Genomic DNA, 17,595 nt, shown 5'->3' on the forward strand with positions numbered 1-17,595 from the left:
CACATACAAACAAAGATGTTGTGTCCGCCGAAAACTAAAAAATAAATATTAAAAAAAAAAAGGACAGGAATGTGGGAGGACTAAAAAAAGACCTTTGTTATAAAAAAGGGAAGACCTCCCCTTCCACGGATTCCACCTTCCTCCGGGGAGGAAGTCTTTTCTTCTGTCCTTCCACTTTCCACTCTCCACTTGCCTTGGCATGCTTCTCTGGTGTTATACTTCAGCATTTGGGAAGCAAGGACTTGTCACTGGTAAAGGGTGGTAACAGAATCATCTTAGGAAAGTATTAGCATAGATCAAACAAAGTGAGGTCAACAATTTGCTTTTCCTTTTATTATAAAAGTAAAATAAAAAATAGCATTTATAAATCCAACATTTTTCCTTTAAAGTATTTGATCTAAAAAAACATATTTACAATAGCAAAATGCAGAAAAAGGGGAAAATATCATTTTCGGCACTGATTATAACCATGTTTAAATATTGATAAATTCTTATTTTTTTCAAATCACTGAGATAACCACATTAGAAAAAGCAATGAGCCTTTTTTTTTTTATTGCACACTAAGTGACTCTGATTTTAAAACACCTCTTTTCTTAATCCTTAATCTGAATGCACAACTGTGCCCTGGACGGTTAGAAAGGGGACACCCTTTAATGACAGTGGGAATGCAGCAGAGGGACAGCAGCAATGACGACAAAAAAGCAACTGTAATCCAGTAGCAGCCAGTAAAGCTCAATAAACTACCTCATCCCCAGGTCACATCAGTTCAGTGCAGTGAGGGGATTGCTAGATACTTATCTGCAAGTGAATCAACTAAAACTCATTGAAAAACCAGGAAAGGAAGCCACGTTTAGACGGCCTTGAATTAAATCCAGCATGATTCAGGCAGGCCGCTGTTCCTCTGAGCACCTCTGGATGCACTTTACCTTCCTTCTTTTGGACAATGCAGTGGAATTTTAGGACTTTGGTTTACACAGCATGGGAAACTGCCAGCAGGCTATATTTTGCCTTCTATAGGTCCTTCCTGCCCATAATCGTGGGGCATTTTGTTGAGAGTTAGCAATGAGCTGCTGCTGGTCAGAGACTCTGTAAAGCTGAGTTTGCGGAAGGATGTCTCCACACCACTGTCACAGATGCTGTCATTGTCACGAAGCTCATCTAAAGAGAGAAAGCATGAATTCATTGGGGGCACAGCTAGGACAAAGACAAAGCCTTTGTTCTCATACACCTTATGCTCCAGCTGGGCACCAAGTTTGCCTCTGAAAGGCTGTGGATGGACCTTGATGTACACAGCCTGCCCGCTGGTTCCTCCAGCCACCACATACCCCTTCTGTGACTCCTGCTCATCAGTACTGTTCACAGTGATGTGAAGGGAGAGCGTACCTGTGACCTTAGACACTATGGAGATGTCAGATCCCGCCAATGTTTTCACATCTTTCTCTTGCAATCTAGCCTCTGTTTATCAGAATCTTTTCTGAATTCTCTTGACTCAAAATACACCTTTTTTTTTTTTTCTTCTTAGAAATCAGGTATAATTTTCCAACCACTGCATTACCTATTTTATAGCTGGAGAAACTGCTGATCCTAGACAAAACTAATTAGTAATCGAAGTAGGAACTAAAAATGAGATCTCTCTCTGAGCCTCACATGTTATTTAACAGTGTACACTGCCTCGAAAACATTTCTGGTAGCAAGAAAGGTGATTTTAATACAAATGCACCTATACTGGAAAATTAATGTGAATTCTCTTTGTTAAAAAGTGTCTTTAGGAATCTAATCAATGCAAACTATTTCCTATATTATATAAACAGAGACGAGGCACAAGTCTAGAATACACTAATCATAATGCTATCTTCTTATGTAGATATGTGTTAGGATATTAAGACTTTAATGAGAGTGCCATGTTATTGTCTTGGTACTGATTTACTCAATCAATCAATCAATCAATCATTTTTGGTATCTATTGAGTGGTGGGAAACATGCGGTATTTTAAAAATAACTACAAATTGAAGTCTTAATGTGTAAGTATTGACTTTTTTCTTTGAATATTTGTGTAAAAGGAATACCAGGTCATGATATGGAGATCTGGGGTGTTTTCCTGATGGACATATTATTTCTTTCAGCACGGTGCAAATCCTACCTGTCTTAGTACCCAAGGAGGCCCTGCTGTCAAGGTGACATTGGAACTGAAAGTGAATGGCCAGAAGCCGCCTGGTTAGGGAGCTCTCCAGGGAAGGGGAAAAGAAGGTTCAAAAGCCCTTGGGCTGCATCAGACTTTTGAGATCCAGCCTTGTGAGCTGAGGATACACTTGGGAGAGTCAAAAAGCCATCTTTGAAAGAGTGAAGGGGCAAAGCAGGGTCCTGGCCTGATCTCTAAAACCTGAACTAGTGCCAGGCTTACAGTATATGCCAGATAAGGATTTGCTGTGTGGATGAACTGGAGGGAGCGCAACTGGAGACCCATGATCCCAGTAACCGGTGGTCCAGAGATTGGGCCGAGGGAAGACACCAGAACACAAACACAGAGGAGGACGAGGAGCTACAGTAGGAAACCAGGCAAGAAATGAGGGTAGACTGGACTGGGGAGCTGATGGGTTGGATGTGAGGGGAGGAGGGCCATGAAGTACTCATGGGCAATTCTTAGACTTGGTCTTAACCCCCTGGAGGGGGCAGTGCCTCTTACAGATGGAGCCAAATGGGGTAGTGTGGGTCTCGAGAGGGCTGCCATAAGAAGAGGCAGGCAGGCGCAGGACAGGCTCTGGAGAGCTATAACTTGAATAGGTGGGCATGGAGGAAGCTGCAAGGTGGACGTGCTGTGGAAAGGCCAGGAGTGGAGGCTGAAGTGGGAGGGAGTGGCTGAGAGTGACGCTGAGAAGATGGGAAGGGTGATAACCAGATCTGGCAACCGTGACAACAGCAGAGCTGGTGGGGGGCTGGGGACAGAACCCACTGGGGTTCAGGCAAAGGACAGAAGGTGAAGAGGAGGAAAGAACAGCTTCAGAACATTCTTTTGAGAAGTGCTGCTGTGCAGAGGAACAGAGAACTGGACTGCAGCTAAAGGGGATGTGGGATCAAGGGGGCCATTTTTTTTTTTTTTTCTGTTTTGTTTTTAGAGATGAGGAAATTCTAGCCTGCTTGCTAGGTGATCCAGTAGGGTGGCGGGTTGAGGGGTGAGGAGGAACTGCTAATGCAGGCGAGAGAGGCAAGGATTAGGGAAGCCAGGACCTGCAGGAGGCAGAGGGGAGGGACCCTCAGCAGTTAACCACTAAGCCCTTTTGGAAGGGGTCCATGTGAGCAGGGCATGGTCTGGGGGCTGCAGACTTGACGAGGCCAGGATGAGACCCTTCTTGTGGCTTTTTTATTCCCAATGGTGTGTGAGGCAAGAGTACAGGACGAGTAAGGAGAGGGGAGGGGTCCTGGGGGCTTAGAGGACAGAAAGCATGAATGGTTGAGTGGAAGAATAAAATTATCGAGAAATACAGGACGCATGGGCTGTGTGGAGGGTCCATTCCCTACGGGTCTGAGCTTTCCGGTGGGATGACAGATGGTATGTCAACACTGGGAGATGCAGTCCGTGCCACGAGCTTGGGAGAGGGAGCTGAGCATGGGAGAGGGAGCCAAGGGCAGGGGATCACAAAGAGGAAGTACATGGAGAACTGCGGTGCGGGGGTGGGGGTGGGGGTGCAGACACCCATCTGTCATCTGGGTGCCAGTCCTCATTCTACAAACCTTAGACTTCACATTTTTCTCTCTCTGAATCTCCCTCTCTTTACACTTAAGAGAGCGAGAACAGGAACAGTACCCTCGTGAAGAGTAGCATCCAGAGGGGTAGAGAGTAAAACAGAGGACAGACCAGTCTCACCAGAGGATATATTCAGGAGACGATGGGGAGGGAGCTGGAATATGCCAAGAGAACAGAAGACACCAGCCTCGGGGAGCAGGGAGATCTCTCCACTGCTTTGTCTGTCTTTTACCTTTACCTATTTGCTGCCTTGTTGAGGAAGGCAAGAAAGGCAGTGAATGGGCCTGAGAGGTGGTCTTCACGGGGCTGGAGGCTCCCGAGGTGCAGAAGGCCGCCTGGATCACTTCGATTGCTTCAGTGTAGCCCATCTGTCTCAGGGCCTCCACCAGCTCTTTGATGGTCCCCCCAGAGACCTGTGAGGAAAACCCAGAGCATGTTCTTTTGTGTTTGGGTTGCAATGCAGGCTGTAAACACCAACACCCATCCCTTGTCCTCTTCCAAGCTATCTTGTCTGCTCAGAGAGAGCAATGTGGGACTGGAAAAGGCAGAGGGAAGAGTGACTGAGAAAACACTCTGTCTTTGAGTCAGGTTTCCTGTTTCTGCTCAAAGATCACTCAGGAAATCACAGAGAAGCAGTTTATCATGAAAACATACCACACACACACACACACACACACACACACACAGAGCGTGTGTTGAGGCAATAAAACACTACCTAGAGTAAAGTACCCTTGTGTAAGCCAACACTGTGAAATACACAGAGAGATAATAGCTAACAATGCCACTTTCAAAAGAAAATAAATACATTCCATGTTTTTCTCCCTTTTATTTTTAGAAATGAAACCACCACCTGGTAATAGCTCCACCAGGAATCACCCAGCACAGCAACGATTCCGTGTCCTGACACGTGACCAGGGCATGCTCCTGGGGTCAGGGAGATGTGTGATTTTGTGACAACCTCAACTCTCTAAGCAGCATTTCTGCAGGAAGTCTCCAGGTGTTTAAAAACAGGGAGCTTCGCAAAGCTTCTGAACACAGACTTCTCAGGAAAATGGGCTTCCATCCCGACCTGGGTGCCCATCCACGCCCTTGGGACAGAACTGGTTTTCTTTGTTCAAGTTAAGGAGCAGGGAAGGGGCTTGTGCCTTGGCCAGAGATGGTAACAGGACAGAGTTAAATAAAAATGGTTAAGTATATAAGAAGATGCGGTACCTCATAGTTGTCCATGAGAGTTTTGGAAGGAGCAGGACTCAGCCGGAAAGCATTATTAAGTATCCCTAGACCTAACTTCTGTGCCAGAGTAGCCCAGTTTTTGTCTGGATCAGGGATTTCTAGCAACTTGTAGAGCTGCAGTTTTGCATCTTCGGTCAGCTGTTTCATGTCTCCTAAAGGAAATGAAGAAAACACCATTGTCCTAACCTACAGAGACACTCTGGAGGGACAGATTCCTGCCACCTGGTTTGCCCTTACTCCTAGTGGAAGCAACTAAGCTACTCAACTTGAAGGCCCAGCTGAGCCAAAGTAGGATATATTTAGATTAAGTCCAGATAGTCCCTTTTCAAACCTCTAGGGCCTTTTGATTCTAAAATGAAAACTGTGCCTTTCTCAGGACACCCTGGACAGTGCTGCGTCTCCCCCTCCCCCTTTGAGAGGCAGTGTGGAGCCAGTACTGGTGAAGAGAAGCTGGTTCCACCACAACCTACCTTGTGCCAGCAAATCCTCAGATGTAAACTCTGGCTCATACGGCTTCCCATTTAAGATGTCAAATACCTGTTAGGAAAACACAGGAACACATTACACAGAAATGTCTTAAGTTAAAAAAAAAAAAAAAATCCGTAGCTATGCCAGTCTTTCCAGTGCTCTTTGTCACTGGTGAACTGGTGAAGATGATCCAGGGTCACTGAAGGAGGTGAGCTTTCTGTGTTCAGGGGCAAAGCCTTCTGGAGCAGATGAGGTACCATCATGCAGGGGGCTGAGGGGGATGGGACGACTGTGGAATCTCCAGGTCACTCAGCCCTACACGAACAGAACTGGGCCATCAGGAAGCACATAGGCATCTCTTTCTGTCTCTCTCTCTCTCTCTTTTTTTTTTTTTTTAAGATGTGGAGTGCTTGCCCCTAGAAAAGTCCCCTGTGGTGTCAGAAGTCTGTATGACGACAGCTCCTCCCTCCGGCTCTTTTCTCTGGGTCACAAAGACCTAGTATCTGCTCTTCCCCTTTAGATCTCAGTTCAGTGGCATTTTGAGAAAGCTCTGCATCTACTTATCTGTTCATATTTATGGAAATCCTCTGAAGAATTCCCCGTTTATTTTTATGTTCCAAAATCACTCACCTAAGTTCTAAGCAAATGATAGTACTGATCCTGGCTTCAGAAATCCAGACGGTAATAATTCTGGCACGTGCTTGACATGCAGAACTCTGGTGTGAAGTTTGTGCTCCCTCGTTTCTAACCTTGCTCGCATCTCGACTCTGATCTGATTAGACACACACTTTTACATTCTGAGCCCATCTGACCTAGATCTTTCATGGATAGGCTTTTCAAGATAAATATAAAGTTGGCTCTTGACAGGCAGACTTTCTTAAAAATGAAAGCATGTTTCTTTAGGGAATAAAGCACCTGAAGGCCATCTGTTCTTACCTTCCTGAACCTCTGGCTTCCTCAGCAGCCATCAGATGGGCGGAGCAGCACTCACCTGCCAGTTGGCGGCCATGTCTAGGGGTGTGGTTCCAGGCACAACCCCTTCGTCCTCTCCTGCCTTTTCCCAAGAGTCACCCAGGTCATAAAGAGGCTCAAAGTTCTCCACCAGTGGATCTGCTCCTGTGAAGTTGGGTGGCACTGTGTTAGGTAAACCCAGATCTCAACCACCAACAGCCTACAGGGGTTGCATTTCAAAAGCAAAGCTGGAGGTAATTACCTGGATAATTTCTATGCACGAGACATGTTTCTACTGAAATATCCAAAGAACATCTTTTTAAATTCTAATTTACTTCGACTATAAGGTGTCCTAGTACCCAAGGACATTATTGAAAACAAGACTCCAAATACTCTTTTACATTCAACTCTATAGGATATTTTTCAATTGAATGATGTATCTTAATCTGAGGACCAATGGACAGTTGTTAATAGAGATGAGGGTGCACTCTGAAGATCAGTGTCCTAAATGTTTAAAATTATGACTGCCCACGAGCATCTCTCACCTTCTTCTCTCCCTCACTCAAAAGAGCAAAGACGCTTGATGTCTAGTGACAGCCTGGTCAGTTTTATTCTTGGGTACAACACTGCCAGAGCCCTGATCCTTAAATAGAAAAACATCAAAAGAATCTTGTGCTAGGATGTGTAGTTACTAAAAAATTTAGGGCCAATGAATCTTGGGAATTCTAGTCTATTCTTGAACTTCTAGCACAAAACACCAAAAGTAACTCAAAGATTAGGGTGAGATCACTTATCAAAAGTTTTGAGACTATTCCTATCAGAGAGTGATTAGCCTGGTGTCTAATGAACTACTCAGCACATCCTTTTGAGACAAAGAACTTGTTTTTATTTTTCTGGCAGAACATTTGTTTTGGGCCAACTTCAAAAATGGGGGATTACTTAATGAAAGCCAAAGAAGGATTGCCGAACTATTTCTTGCTTCATTCCACCAAGCCTGGCCTGAACTAAGAAGCAGTAAGTGTAACCTGAACATACAAATGTGGAGAAAACAAGACCAACAATTTCCAGGACTAACAACTGGAGAGGTCGAGCTATGGCTGTTCCTTAACAGGCTCTTCTTCATCCTCTGAGCTTGGAGCTAGGCTTTTCATCTGAGAAACTGCTCTCTAGCCTGAAGGCATTTCTTCCACAAAACTGGTGACTTTCAAAACAATTTACCACCTCTGAGACCAGGGCCTCTCAGCAAAGAACACATTCAATTTAAAGGCTGCTGCATATGTGGGGTATGACTTTTACTTTGCAGAAAAATACGGTGCCCTCAAAGAAAAGTTCCTATATCTTCAAAACGGCACCATAGCCCGCTCTGTTTTCTTGAATTTCTGAAGCATTTACCTTCTAAAAATTTTAAAATAACTTCTAAATTAAATCAGATATGTCAGGGCAAGCTTGAGATACCCGTTTCATTAGACATTTTTTAAGGTTCTAAATATGCAAGGTACTGGAAATTTGAAGATTAGTAGAAATAATTTTCTATACTTTGCAGGATTAGAGAATTAAATGGAATAACATCTGCAAACTCACAAGCTAGGAAGATGGGAAAAACATGGTGAGAGGATAAAGTCTGGAGGTTTGGTCTCTGGAGGTGTGACACACAGGAATGGGGTCTAGTGGCCTCTCTAGTCTGATTCCTTGGTACTAAGGTATTGAATGAACAATGCTTATCTCAAAGGGTTATTGTGAATTTAGCGAGACTAATGAGACAGTGCATGTAAAATACCAGCACAGTGCCTGATACACAGTAAGGCCAATATGTGGTAGCAGTTTTCAGTGTTTTATGTGTAACAATAGTCAATAGGTAGCCCATTGGCTTTTGCCGATTTTTTCAACTTCTAAGAAACCTTTCTTGTAAAAATTAAGTTTTTAAATCATTTCTTCCTTTCTTGTGAAGGAAGTCTTTATATTTTTCTTCTAGAGACTTCTGATGTAATCAGAGACTGACACAGCTCAGAATTCTCTAAGGAGGTAAACTCTAACTTTAAGAAGATCCCTTGGGGCTGGGGATGTGGCTCAAGCGGTAGCGCGCTCGCCTGGCATGTGTGCGGTCCGGGTTCGATCCTCAGCACCACATACAAACAAAGATGTTGTGTCCGCCGATAACTAAAAAATAAATGTTAAAGGAAAATTCTCTCTCTCTCTCTCTCTCTCTCTCTCTCTCTCTCTCTCCCCCTCCCTCTCTCACTCTCTCTTTAAAAAAAAAAAAAAAGAAGATCCCTTGCTTTGGGAATCAACCTAAATAATCCAAATCCAATACACACAGATAAGTCAGAGAGTAAAAACTAACATGATGATGAGAGTAAAACCCTGATCTGGTCCCAATAGTGCCTTAATGATAGTTGACAATGTGATTGGTCAATAAATGGGCCAAGGACTGAACAGACACTTCTCAGAAGAGGCTATACAATCAATCAACAAATATATGAAAAAATGCTCATCATCTCCGGCAATCAGAGAAATGCAAATCAAAACTACTCTAAGATATCATCTCACTCCAGTCAGAATGGCAGCTATTATGAAGATAAACAACAATAAGTGTTGGCAAGGAGGTGGGGGAAAAAGGAACACTCGTACATTGCTGGTGGGACTGCAAATTGGTACAGCTAATTTGGAAACAGTATGGAGATTCCTTGGAAATCTGGGAATGGAACCACCCATCTGACCCAGCTATTCCTCTTCTCGGACTATACCCAAAGGACCTAAAAACAGCATACTACAGGGACATAGCCACATCAATGTTTATAGCAGCACAATTCATAATATCTAAACTGTGGAGCCAACCTAGATGTCCTTCAGTGGATGAATAGATAGAAAAATGTGGCATTTATACACAATGGAATATTACTCAGCACTTTAGAAAAGAACAAAATCATGGCATTTGCAGGTAAATGGATGGCATTAGAGAAGATCATGCTAGTGAAGTAAGCCAATCCCCCCAAAACAAATGCCAAATGTTTTCTCTGATATAAGGGGGATGACTCAAAGTGGGGTAGGGAGGGAGAGTATGGGAGGAAGATTATTTCTAGATAGGGAAGAGGGGTGGGAGGGAAAGGGAGGGGGAAGAGGATTAGCAAGGATAGTGGAATGTGATGGTCATCATTATACAAAATACATGTATGAAGATTTGAATTTGGTGTCAACACACCTTATATACAAACAGAGATATGAAAAATCATGGTATATATGTGTATTAAGAACTATAATGCAAAAAAAAAAAGAGTACATGTATAATGGCATAATTTGGTGTGGACATACTTTAAATAACGAGTTACAAAAAATTGTGCTGTTTATGTGTAATAATGAGTGCAATGTATTCCACTATTGTTGTGTATTTAAAAAATAAATAAATTAAAAAAAATATCATCTCACTTTTTCACCCAATTAAAAAAAAACAAAGAAAATGTGATTGTTCATATAATATTTATACTCACACTTTCAGCAGCATGTCTGAGGCCAAAAGGCAGCAACAGTGCTGCTCTGAAGTCAGGTTTGCATTTCCGATAACCGTCCATCAATGATGGCAGGCCCACCTACCTGCTGCTTTTAGAAGAGCTGCCAGCTTGGTGGACCCTCTCCCGGCTGCGATGTGTAGGGGTGTAGTTCCATCATAGGTGGTACTGTCTACGTGGGCATCCCCCTAAGGCCAAGCCACACAGAGAAGAGTTAGTGAAAGGTGCTCTTGGCCTTTTGCCCCCACCTGCCTCTGTATATGACCCCTCAGGTCACATTACTAGCCCCGTTGCTACTTGGACTGGCTCTGCCATTGAAGAAATCCCTAATTAGAGATGAGGGGCAAAAGGTGGGGGGAATGCCTGAAGGTGCTACTCTGAAGTCTTGCAAAAATGCCAAATAAGTAGAGGTGGAAATAAGTGAGGAGGAAGGCTGTTACATCATTTTTTGAAAAGATTTCTCCCCTGGGAATTCAATGCAAAGACAAGTGTGTCTTTCACCTCCAGGAGCAGGCAGCCCGCCAAGGAGATGTTGTCATGCTCCACAGCCAGGTGCAGTGCTGTTCGCCCGGACTTCTGCTCCTGAGCATTGACGTCTGCTCCGGCGGCCACCAGCAGCAGCAGACACGGCAGGCTATTGCTCATCACAGCTGTGTGAATGGCATTCAGACCTAGGGCCCAAGCACAGGGACAGACACAGGGTGGGGATGCTGCTCACTGACAGCCCTCAGTGTAGCTGAAGGGATGGCAAAACTGGATCCCAGGGAGGGAAGCCGCCAGGTTTCAGCACTAACAGTGTTGAAAGAGTCTCAGCTCAGGGTTTTCTGTAAAGCCTCTGTGAGTCTATTGTTCTGTCTGAAAAACCCACAGTCTCCTATTATGCTCTCAAGAGACACTGAATAAATAAACATTCTCCAAATAAATGATGCTTTATGCACTTCAAGACGAGTGTTTGCTCGAGCCTCTGCTTTTTCCTCCTACTGACGAACCATTCCAAATTGTCTTTAAAGGCATTAGTTACAGTGAGCCACAAAATTCCACCAAGATAGGACCAACTCCAGGTGACTAAGGAAAAGCACTGTGAGTGAAACTCAAGTAACACGCATGAGTGGGCATCTAGAAGGTGAACAGGAGAAGGTTGTACCAGCAATGGTGACTCTTACCTTCCCCGTTGGGATGGTCGATAAGTAGTGCTGCCTTTTTGTGCTTGAGTAAGACACTGAGAACTTTATCATGTCCTTCTTTGGCAGCTAGGTGCAAAACAGAGTTACCCAAGCGGTCCAGAAGGCTCAGGTCAGCCCCGGCACTCAGCAAGTCCTCTACCACATCTTCTTGCTTAGTGATCACTGCCAAGTGCAAGGGCGTCTAAGTAGAGAAAGAGAAGGAGACTCACTGTCAGTGGTGAGCATCTACAGCCCACAGGTTGGGAGCTGTCATAGCAGTACCAGGACATCAGACTGCAGGGCCATTTCCCATTCCTAGATTATCTCCTGACCTTGGCAAAGGAGCTCCCTGTTCCACACCATCTTCTAAAAAAGCAAGTGTACTAAATAACATTTAATCATTCCATAATTGAGATTATTAGGATGATTTCACATTTATCACTTTCAACAGCTTTCTTGTTTCGTTTTTTTTCCCATTATACGTGTACTTTGTTGTTGTTGTTGTTTTTTTTTTTTTTGCATTACAATTCTTTCTTTTTTAAAATATTTATTTTTTTAGTTGTAGTTGGACACAATACTTCTATTTGTTTCCATGTGGTGCTGAGGATCGAACCCAGGGCCTCACGCTTGCTAGGCGAGCACACTACCACTGAGCCACAATGCCAGCCCGTATTACAATTCTTAACACACATATATACCACAATATATACCACAGTTTTTCATATCTCTATGTTGAAACCGAATTCAAGTCTTCATACATGTACTTTGTATAATGATGACCATCACAATCCATCATCCTTGCTAATCCCCTGCGTCCTCCCTTTCCCTCCTATCCCTCTTCCCTATCTAGATTTCTTGTTTCTTTTTTTTTTTAAAGAGAGAGAGAGAGAGAGAGAGAGAGAGAGAGAGAGAGAGAGAGAAATATTTTTTAATATTTATTTTTCAGTTTTCGGTGGACACAACATCTTTATTTTATTTTTTGTGGTGCTGAGGATCGAACCCAGCGCCCTGCGCATGCCAGGCGAGTGCGTTACCACTTGAGCCACATCCCCAGCCCTAGATTTCTTGTTTCTTAACATAGCCCATTTGTCATTTCTTTAGCTCATATCATAGTAAATATGGTCCTTTTGAGTTTCTAGTAACAATCTAACTTCAGTTGAAAATCCCATTTGTTAGCAAATCAAGACTATGATTTTACTGAAGGAATGTAAATAGACTTCTCAATAAAAAAAAAAAAGATTAACAAAGGGGCCATCATTATATACTGATACAGAAAATAAATGTATTAAGTTAAAAAATATTGTTGCATAGATTGGATTCCTGAGACCAATCATTGTAACTTCCCTACTTCCGATTCATAGTTGGTGATGCAGGTTCCTAAGTGGCATAATGAGGACAATACAACTATGTCACTAAAAGGGCTCAGATGAACAGAAAAGCTGAGTTGCTGGAACCTAAGAGATAAAACAGTTCATTAGACTACCCTGCCTACGAAGTAGTGGGTGAATGCAAATGAGATGTTTCAAAAGCCGTGTTTTCAAAACACAGCAAGACGAACCCAACCTTGAAAGCATCTTTCAAAAAAAACCTGAATCACTGACAGAGAACAGGGTATATTTTTAAGAATAAAAATCAGTCTATTTCACAGGAGCCTAACTAGAAAAGCCAGCCTGCCTAGTGGTGATTTGCCTAAACTCCCTTACAGCAAGCAGTTGGGGGCCATAGCAGCAATGGAAGGGGAGCCACCAACATCCTAGACGGCGTGGGCGGCCACGCCACAGGGAGCTGCCACGATGAAGATGGCCAGGCTGTGTACATGGTAGTTACAGCAACTCCGGAACCCAGCAGAAATGAGACCGGAGTGTGTGTGTTGCTGACTTATCATTCTCGCTCGATTCTTTCACATCCTAGGATTATAAATCCTGGCTTGAAATGGAATGATCTTCTCAAAACTTGTGGTGTTGTTACCAAGAGCCTTCCACTCAAAAATAAATCAGTCAACAAAGGCTGCACTTACTAGACTGCCACGGGAAGTGGGAAAAAGAAAGAATGAAATTGTAAAAAAGACCTGAAGTTATAAGGGGTGTGTGTGTATAATTACAGGTACTTATACATATAATTCAGAAATTGAGATTTATCTCTAGTTTTACTATAGTTTTTTATGCCATACAAATTTTCTTATCATGAAAAAAAAAGTTTTTTTTAAAAAAAGTTTTTCCCTCAGTGCCACCAAATGTTTTCTGTGACATTTTAGATTTCTGGATCTTAAAACCCAGGGCTATATCTTAAACAATTATAAGTGTGGGACTCTGGGACCACACATGCCATGTCTTGTGGTGCCACGTGTGTCTCCAGCAGATGTCATGGAGAACCAATTACATGTCAAATGTTGCAGCGACCCACAAATCTACAAGAGGACGTGGGTGATGGCACTCACTGCAGTAATGTTTGCCCAGGTGGGAAGTTAGCAGCAGTGAATGTCTACTGCTGGAAAAAAGCACCTTGGAGGCTGAAGAGGCACACTATGGGATTCTGTTCAGAAGCAATAAACCATATGAGAACTGTATGGATAAATTCAATAAAAGCCAAGGTAGAAACAGTGACACAGAGTAAAATGTCACACATCTAAAAAATGCATGTATGAATAACTATATGTATTTTATAAATAAAAGCTATATGTATTATACATTAAATGTTATATATACACATATAATTATGTTTAATATAATTATATATTATACAGTATATTAACTATTAGCAGCCATTAAATATACTACCATCTCTTACTATGTTACAACCTCCTATGAATCTATAATCATATCAAATTAAAAATTAAGAAAAAGGTTAATGCATGTGGGAGATGCATGTATAATATAATATATATTATAATATATAATAAATATAATCTACAATTTTACTTTATTTATTTATTTATTTATTTATTTTTGGAGCCAGGATCTTGTGGTATTACCCAGGCTGCACTGAACTCTTGGGCTTAAGGGATTATCCTACTTCAAACTCCCAAATAGCTGGGACTACCTACAAGCCACTACTCCTGGCAATACCATAGAGATATGCACATATAAGTTCATGTAAGACTGGGGAAATCTCACTAGGACCTTTGAATTATATCAGTATTATTTGTTGGTTTTTATACTGTGCTATATTTATGCAGCGTGTAACCAGTGGAAGAAACTGGATGAAGGAACTTCCTATTAGCAGCCATTAAATATACTACCATCTCTCACTATGTTATAACTTCCTATGAATTTATATATATAATCATATCAAATTAAAAATTAAGAAAAAGGTAAATGCATGTGGGAGATGCATGTATAATATAATGTGGGTGGTTGTATGTGAGAGTACTACAGTATCTATGTATTTCAACTGCACATACACATGTAGCCAGCTCTTGGGAAAGTACTATACCTACAAACGCAACAGTTAGCTTTGGAAGTAGGGTTAGAGGACTTGTGCATTGCCATGGAGGGCGACTTGGACTTCCCAATGTTTGTCCTTTTGCAGTATTTTAAAAAAAAGTAACTGTATGTTATATTTATTAAAATTAAAAACATAACAGAAAAATACATGCATGGAAAACACTAATGTTTTATGGAACATATACAATAAAACAATTCATGTCAAATAATGGAGTGGTTGTTGTTGGGGAAGGTAAATATAATTTAGAGAGAATATTCTCAGAAAAATCCTAACTCCATGCTCTTGGTCTATTTTGAACATCTCTCTACAGGGTGGGTGGGAGAGGAATTTGATCGTGACAGATGGTCACAGAAATGTACTTTCAAGATTAGTGAAAGGTATCTGGGGAAAATGTTTAAGATGAATACCAAATAATCCATATAACTTAGATAACTGTATATATATATATTTTTTTTTTATCAAAAATAGTTATCAGAAAACTTGACAACAGATAAACGAGAGTTCACATCTTAGCATTTTCTTGTTCTCAAATTCAAGGTTGTCACTGGGTATGCCCACCAAAAGGCATACCAAGAAATCCAGATTGTCTGCCCATTAACCAGAACAGTGGGGAGCTGGGGAAAATGGAGCTGTATTCTCCTGAGGGTTTCTGAATTAAAAGGGGCAGAAGGGTTCTTGGCCGTGTAATGAACTGAAGTCTCTAATGGATTGAAGAGTCTCAATATATGTAACCAAATGATACAGAAAGGAGGTTAGCACATAATAAATCACAGCTACTAATCCTGTTGTGCTGTGTCCTTTGCAGATCCTATTTATAAACAGAAAAACAAGCAGCACTTCCTTGAATCTGACCTACAGACAGTGGAGGCAAGTAGTCTTTGAAAGGAGGACTGAGAAACTACACCATCCTGCTCTTGGTTTGATTCATTCACTTGTGATGTTTAAAGAAACAATCAAGACTCTGAGAGAATAAATCTTTGTGGGACAAAGGACTTTCCAAATACCAACAGCCCCCAAAATGATATGAAAGTCTGAAGAAGATATTCCTTTAAGTATAAATTTAAAATCAGACTTCATCCTAGTTATTTTATACAGTGAGTTAGCGAAGAGTCCCTACTGTTATTTTCCTCTTGATATGAAGCACAACAGCTAGAGAACAAAACTAATGTCCAATATTGAGTGAAATACTTACTTCCAGATAGAAATTCACTGAGAACTACAAATCAATATTTCAGTACTTTTGTTTGTGGAGAGGTAACCGAGGATTGAATATGGGGGCACTCGACCACTGAGCCATATCCCCAGCCCAATTTTGTAATTTATTTAGAGACAGGGTCTCACTGAGTTGCTTGGCACCTCGCCATTGCTGAGGCTGGCTCTGAACTCATGATCCTCCTGCCTCAGCCTCCCAAGTGGCTGGGATTACAGGCATGTGCCACAGCACCTGGCTAGTATTTTTGTACTTTTAAAGCACATTTTAAAATATAAAAATAAAAAGGAAATAAATTAACTTAAATGCTCTGCACTCAAAACAAAGAAATCCCAGGGAACTGGAGCTCTTGCTAGTAAATAATTATACACGATGGCTGGGCATATTTTGGAAAGACAGCTCTGTGGGAAAAGGGCCCAGGGGAGAGGAGAGGAAGAATCCCTCAGTGGTGGAATGGCATCTTGGACTTGGACTCTGGGCTCCCGACACCCTGCACCCAGGCTTTGGATATGTCCAAGCACTTTCCACTGGCCGTCCCTGCCTCACCCTGAAATCTGCATGTACCCATCAGGCTCTCACTGAGTCTCCAGTTATCCTCGTTTTCTAATGCAGAGCCCCTTGGGTAGCTTTGCAGGTAGGGCCCGGCTAATTTCTGTTTGAAACTCACTAGGGCAAAAACTCTGGTGTACCCAATTTTTCCACTTTGATCTGTTTTTCAGTTTTTGAAAAACACCTTTTCCTCCTCACGTAACCCCTTCACCTCTCTGTGTTCAGATTTCGGTACTCTTGATTTGATATACATTTAATCTGGCTGTTGTCAAAGTGCATTTCGGTAGACCCCAGAATTCTCATATAGTATTGGCTTTTCAGAAAAACCCAATTTTTTTTTTCAACTTTATTTTTCTTGACAGATGTGACATTTTTTACTCTAGGTTCTCTGTCTAAAATGTAACTCTTTGATTTTTTCAAGTTTAAAGTGTGCCTTTCCCCAGCGGGATGCTGACTTTCAGTATAGGGTGATTGCTATCATCACCACAGATAAAAAGATTCTAATTCAAAAAATAACATTCCCAACTCACTGGCTTTTAGAATTACCAACAAAGTTTTGTTGTGTTTTTGATGGAAACATTACCAAAATAGTATATATACATATATTAAAAAAAAAACAAAACAAAACAGTTTTTCTTCAGTTTTCCTCCTTGAGATTTCTGCTTACCTGGTACAGATCATTTCTCATGTTGATAATGTCATCAGAAATCAAACCCGATGTAACTTCTAGCAGATCTCTCACAAGCTGAGCATGAAGGTGGATGATGGCTAAGTGTAAGACACTGGAATGGAAATACAGAATTAACTAAGGTGTTAATGAACAAAAAGAATCTCAAGAAGTGATTTGACTTGAAGATAGAACCTGACTCTCATACTTAGTTTTATTTGACCCTAAAATGTTTTAAATTTATAAAATGTTTTGATTGGAGGTAGAATACTCTCTCCAGAGGATCTGCCCCTCCTAACCCCTCATCTAGGACTGCTATGCTCATAAATGGTCTGGTCTCTGCCTGGCCTCCGGAGTGTTTGTATCTGACCCCTTGAAGTGCAGAGGCACCCGGGCTTCAAGGTGGAGGAATCTAAGCTCAAATCCTAGCTTTATGTCACCACAGCTCTGGGCTTCTTCTCTACTACCTCTTCTCTGATGTTCTCAGACATAGAAATTTTCAGAAAAATTTAGTTACTTAGCCCTTCCACCTGCTTCAAGGTACAGTGTTGTGTCTTTTTAAAGATCTTCCTATATCCCAAGAGAATGGAGGCAGACTTAACTACTGGGAGAAAAATTTGAACTCCCTGCTAGGTTAGGCAACTGCAGTTTTCTGTATGCTACAC

The 17,595-nt window shown here is 41.9% G+C and overlaps 1 protein-coding gene across 2 annotated transcripts in view; it reads right to left on the reverse strand.

The window, feature by feature from the left end:
- Window positions 1–311: 311 nt before the first annotated feature.
- The window catches only part of Nfkb1 (nuclear factor kappa B subunit 1), a 116,690-nt gene continuing 99,406 nt past the window's right edge, over window positions 312–17,595 (reverse strand). For both annotated transcript variants that reach the window (XM_076863941.2, XM_076863940.2), the window contains exons 16-24: window positions 16,931–17,045; window positions 11,061–11,262; window positions 10,399–10,568; window positions 9,983–10,085; window positions 6,435–6,559; window positions 5,446–5,512; window positions 4,955–5,127; window positions 3,981–4,155; window positions 312–1,158 (exon numbers count right to left, since the gene is read on the reverse strand). In XM_076863941.2, coding sequence (XP_076720056.2) covers window positions 998–1,158; window positions 3,981–4,155; window positions 4,955–5,127; window positions 5,446–5,512; window positions 6,435–6,559; window positions 9,983–10,085; window positions 10,399–10,568; window positions 11,061–11,262; window positions 16,931–17,045 — 1,291 coding nt within the window. In that variant the 3' untranslated portion in view covers window positions 312–997. The remainder of the gene's footprint in view (window positions 1,159–3,980; window positions 4,156–4,954; window positions 5,128–5,445; window positions 5,513–6,434; window positions 6,560–9,982; window positions 10,086–10,398; window positions 10,569–11,060; window positions 11,263–16,930; window positions 17,046–17,595) is intronic.

Source organism: Callospermophilus lateralis, chromosome 8 (assembly GCF_048772815.1).
Source record: "Callospermophilus lateralis isolate mCalLat2 chromosome 8, mCalLat2.hap1, whole genome shotgun sequence".
NCBI lineage: Eukaryota > Metazoa > Chordata > Mammalia > Rodentia > Sciuridae > Callospermophilus > Callospermophilus lateralis.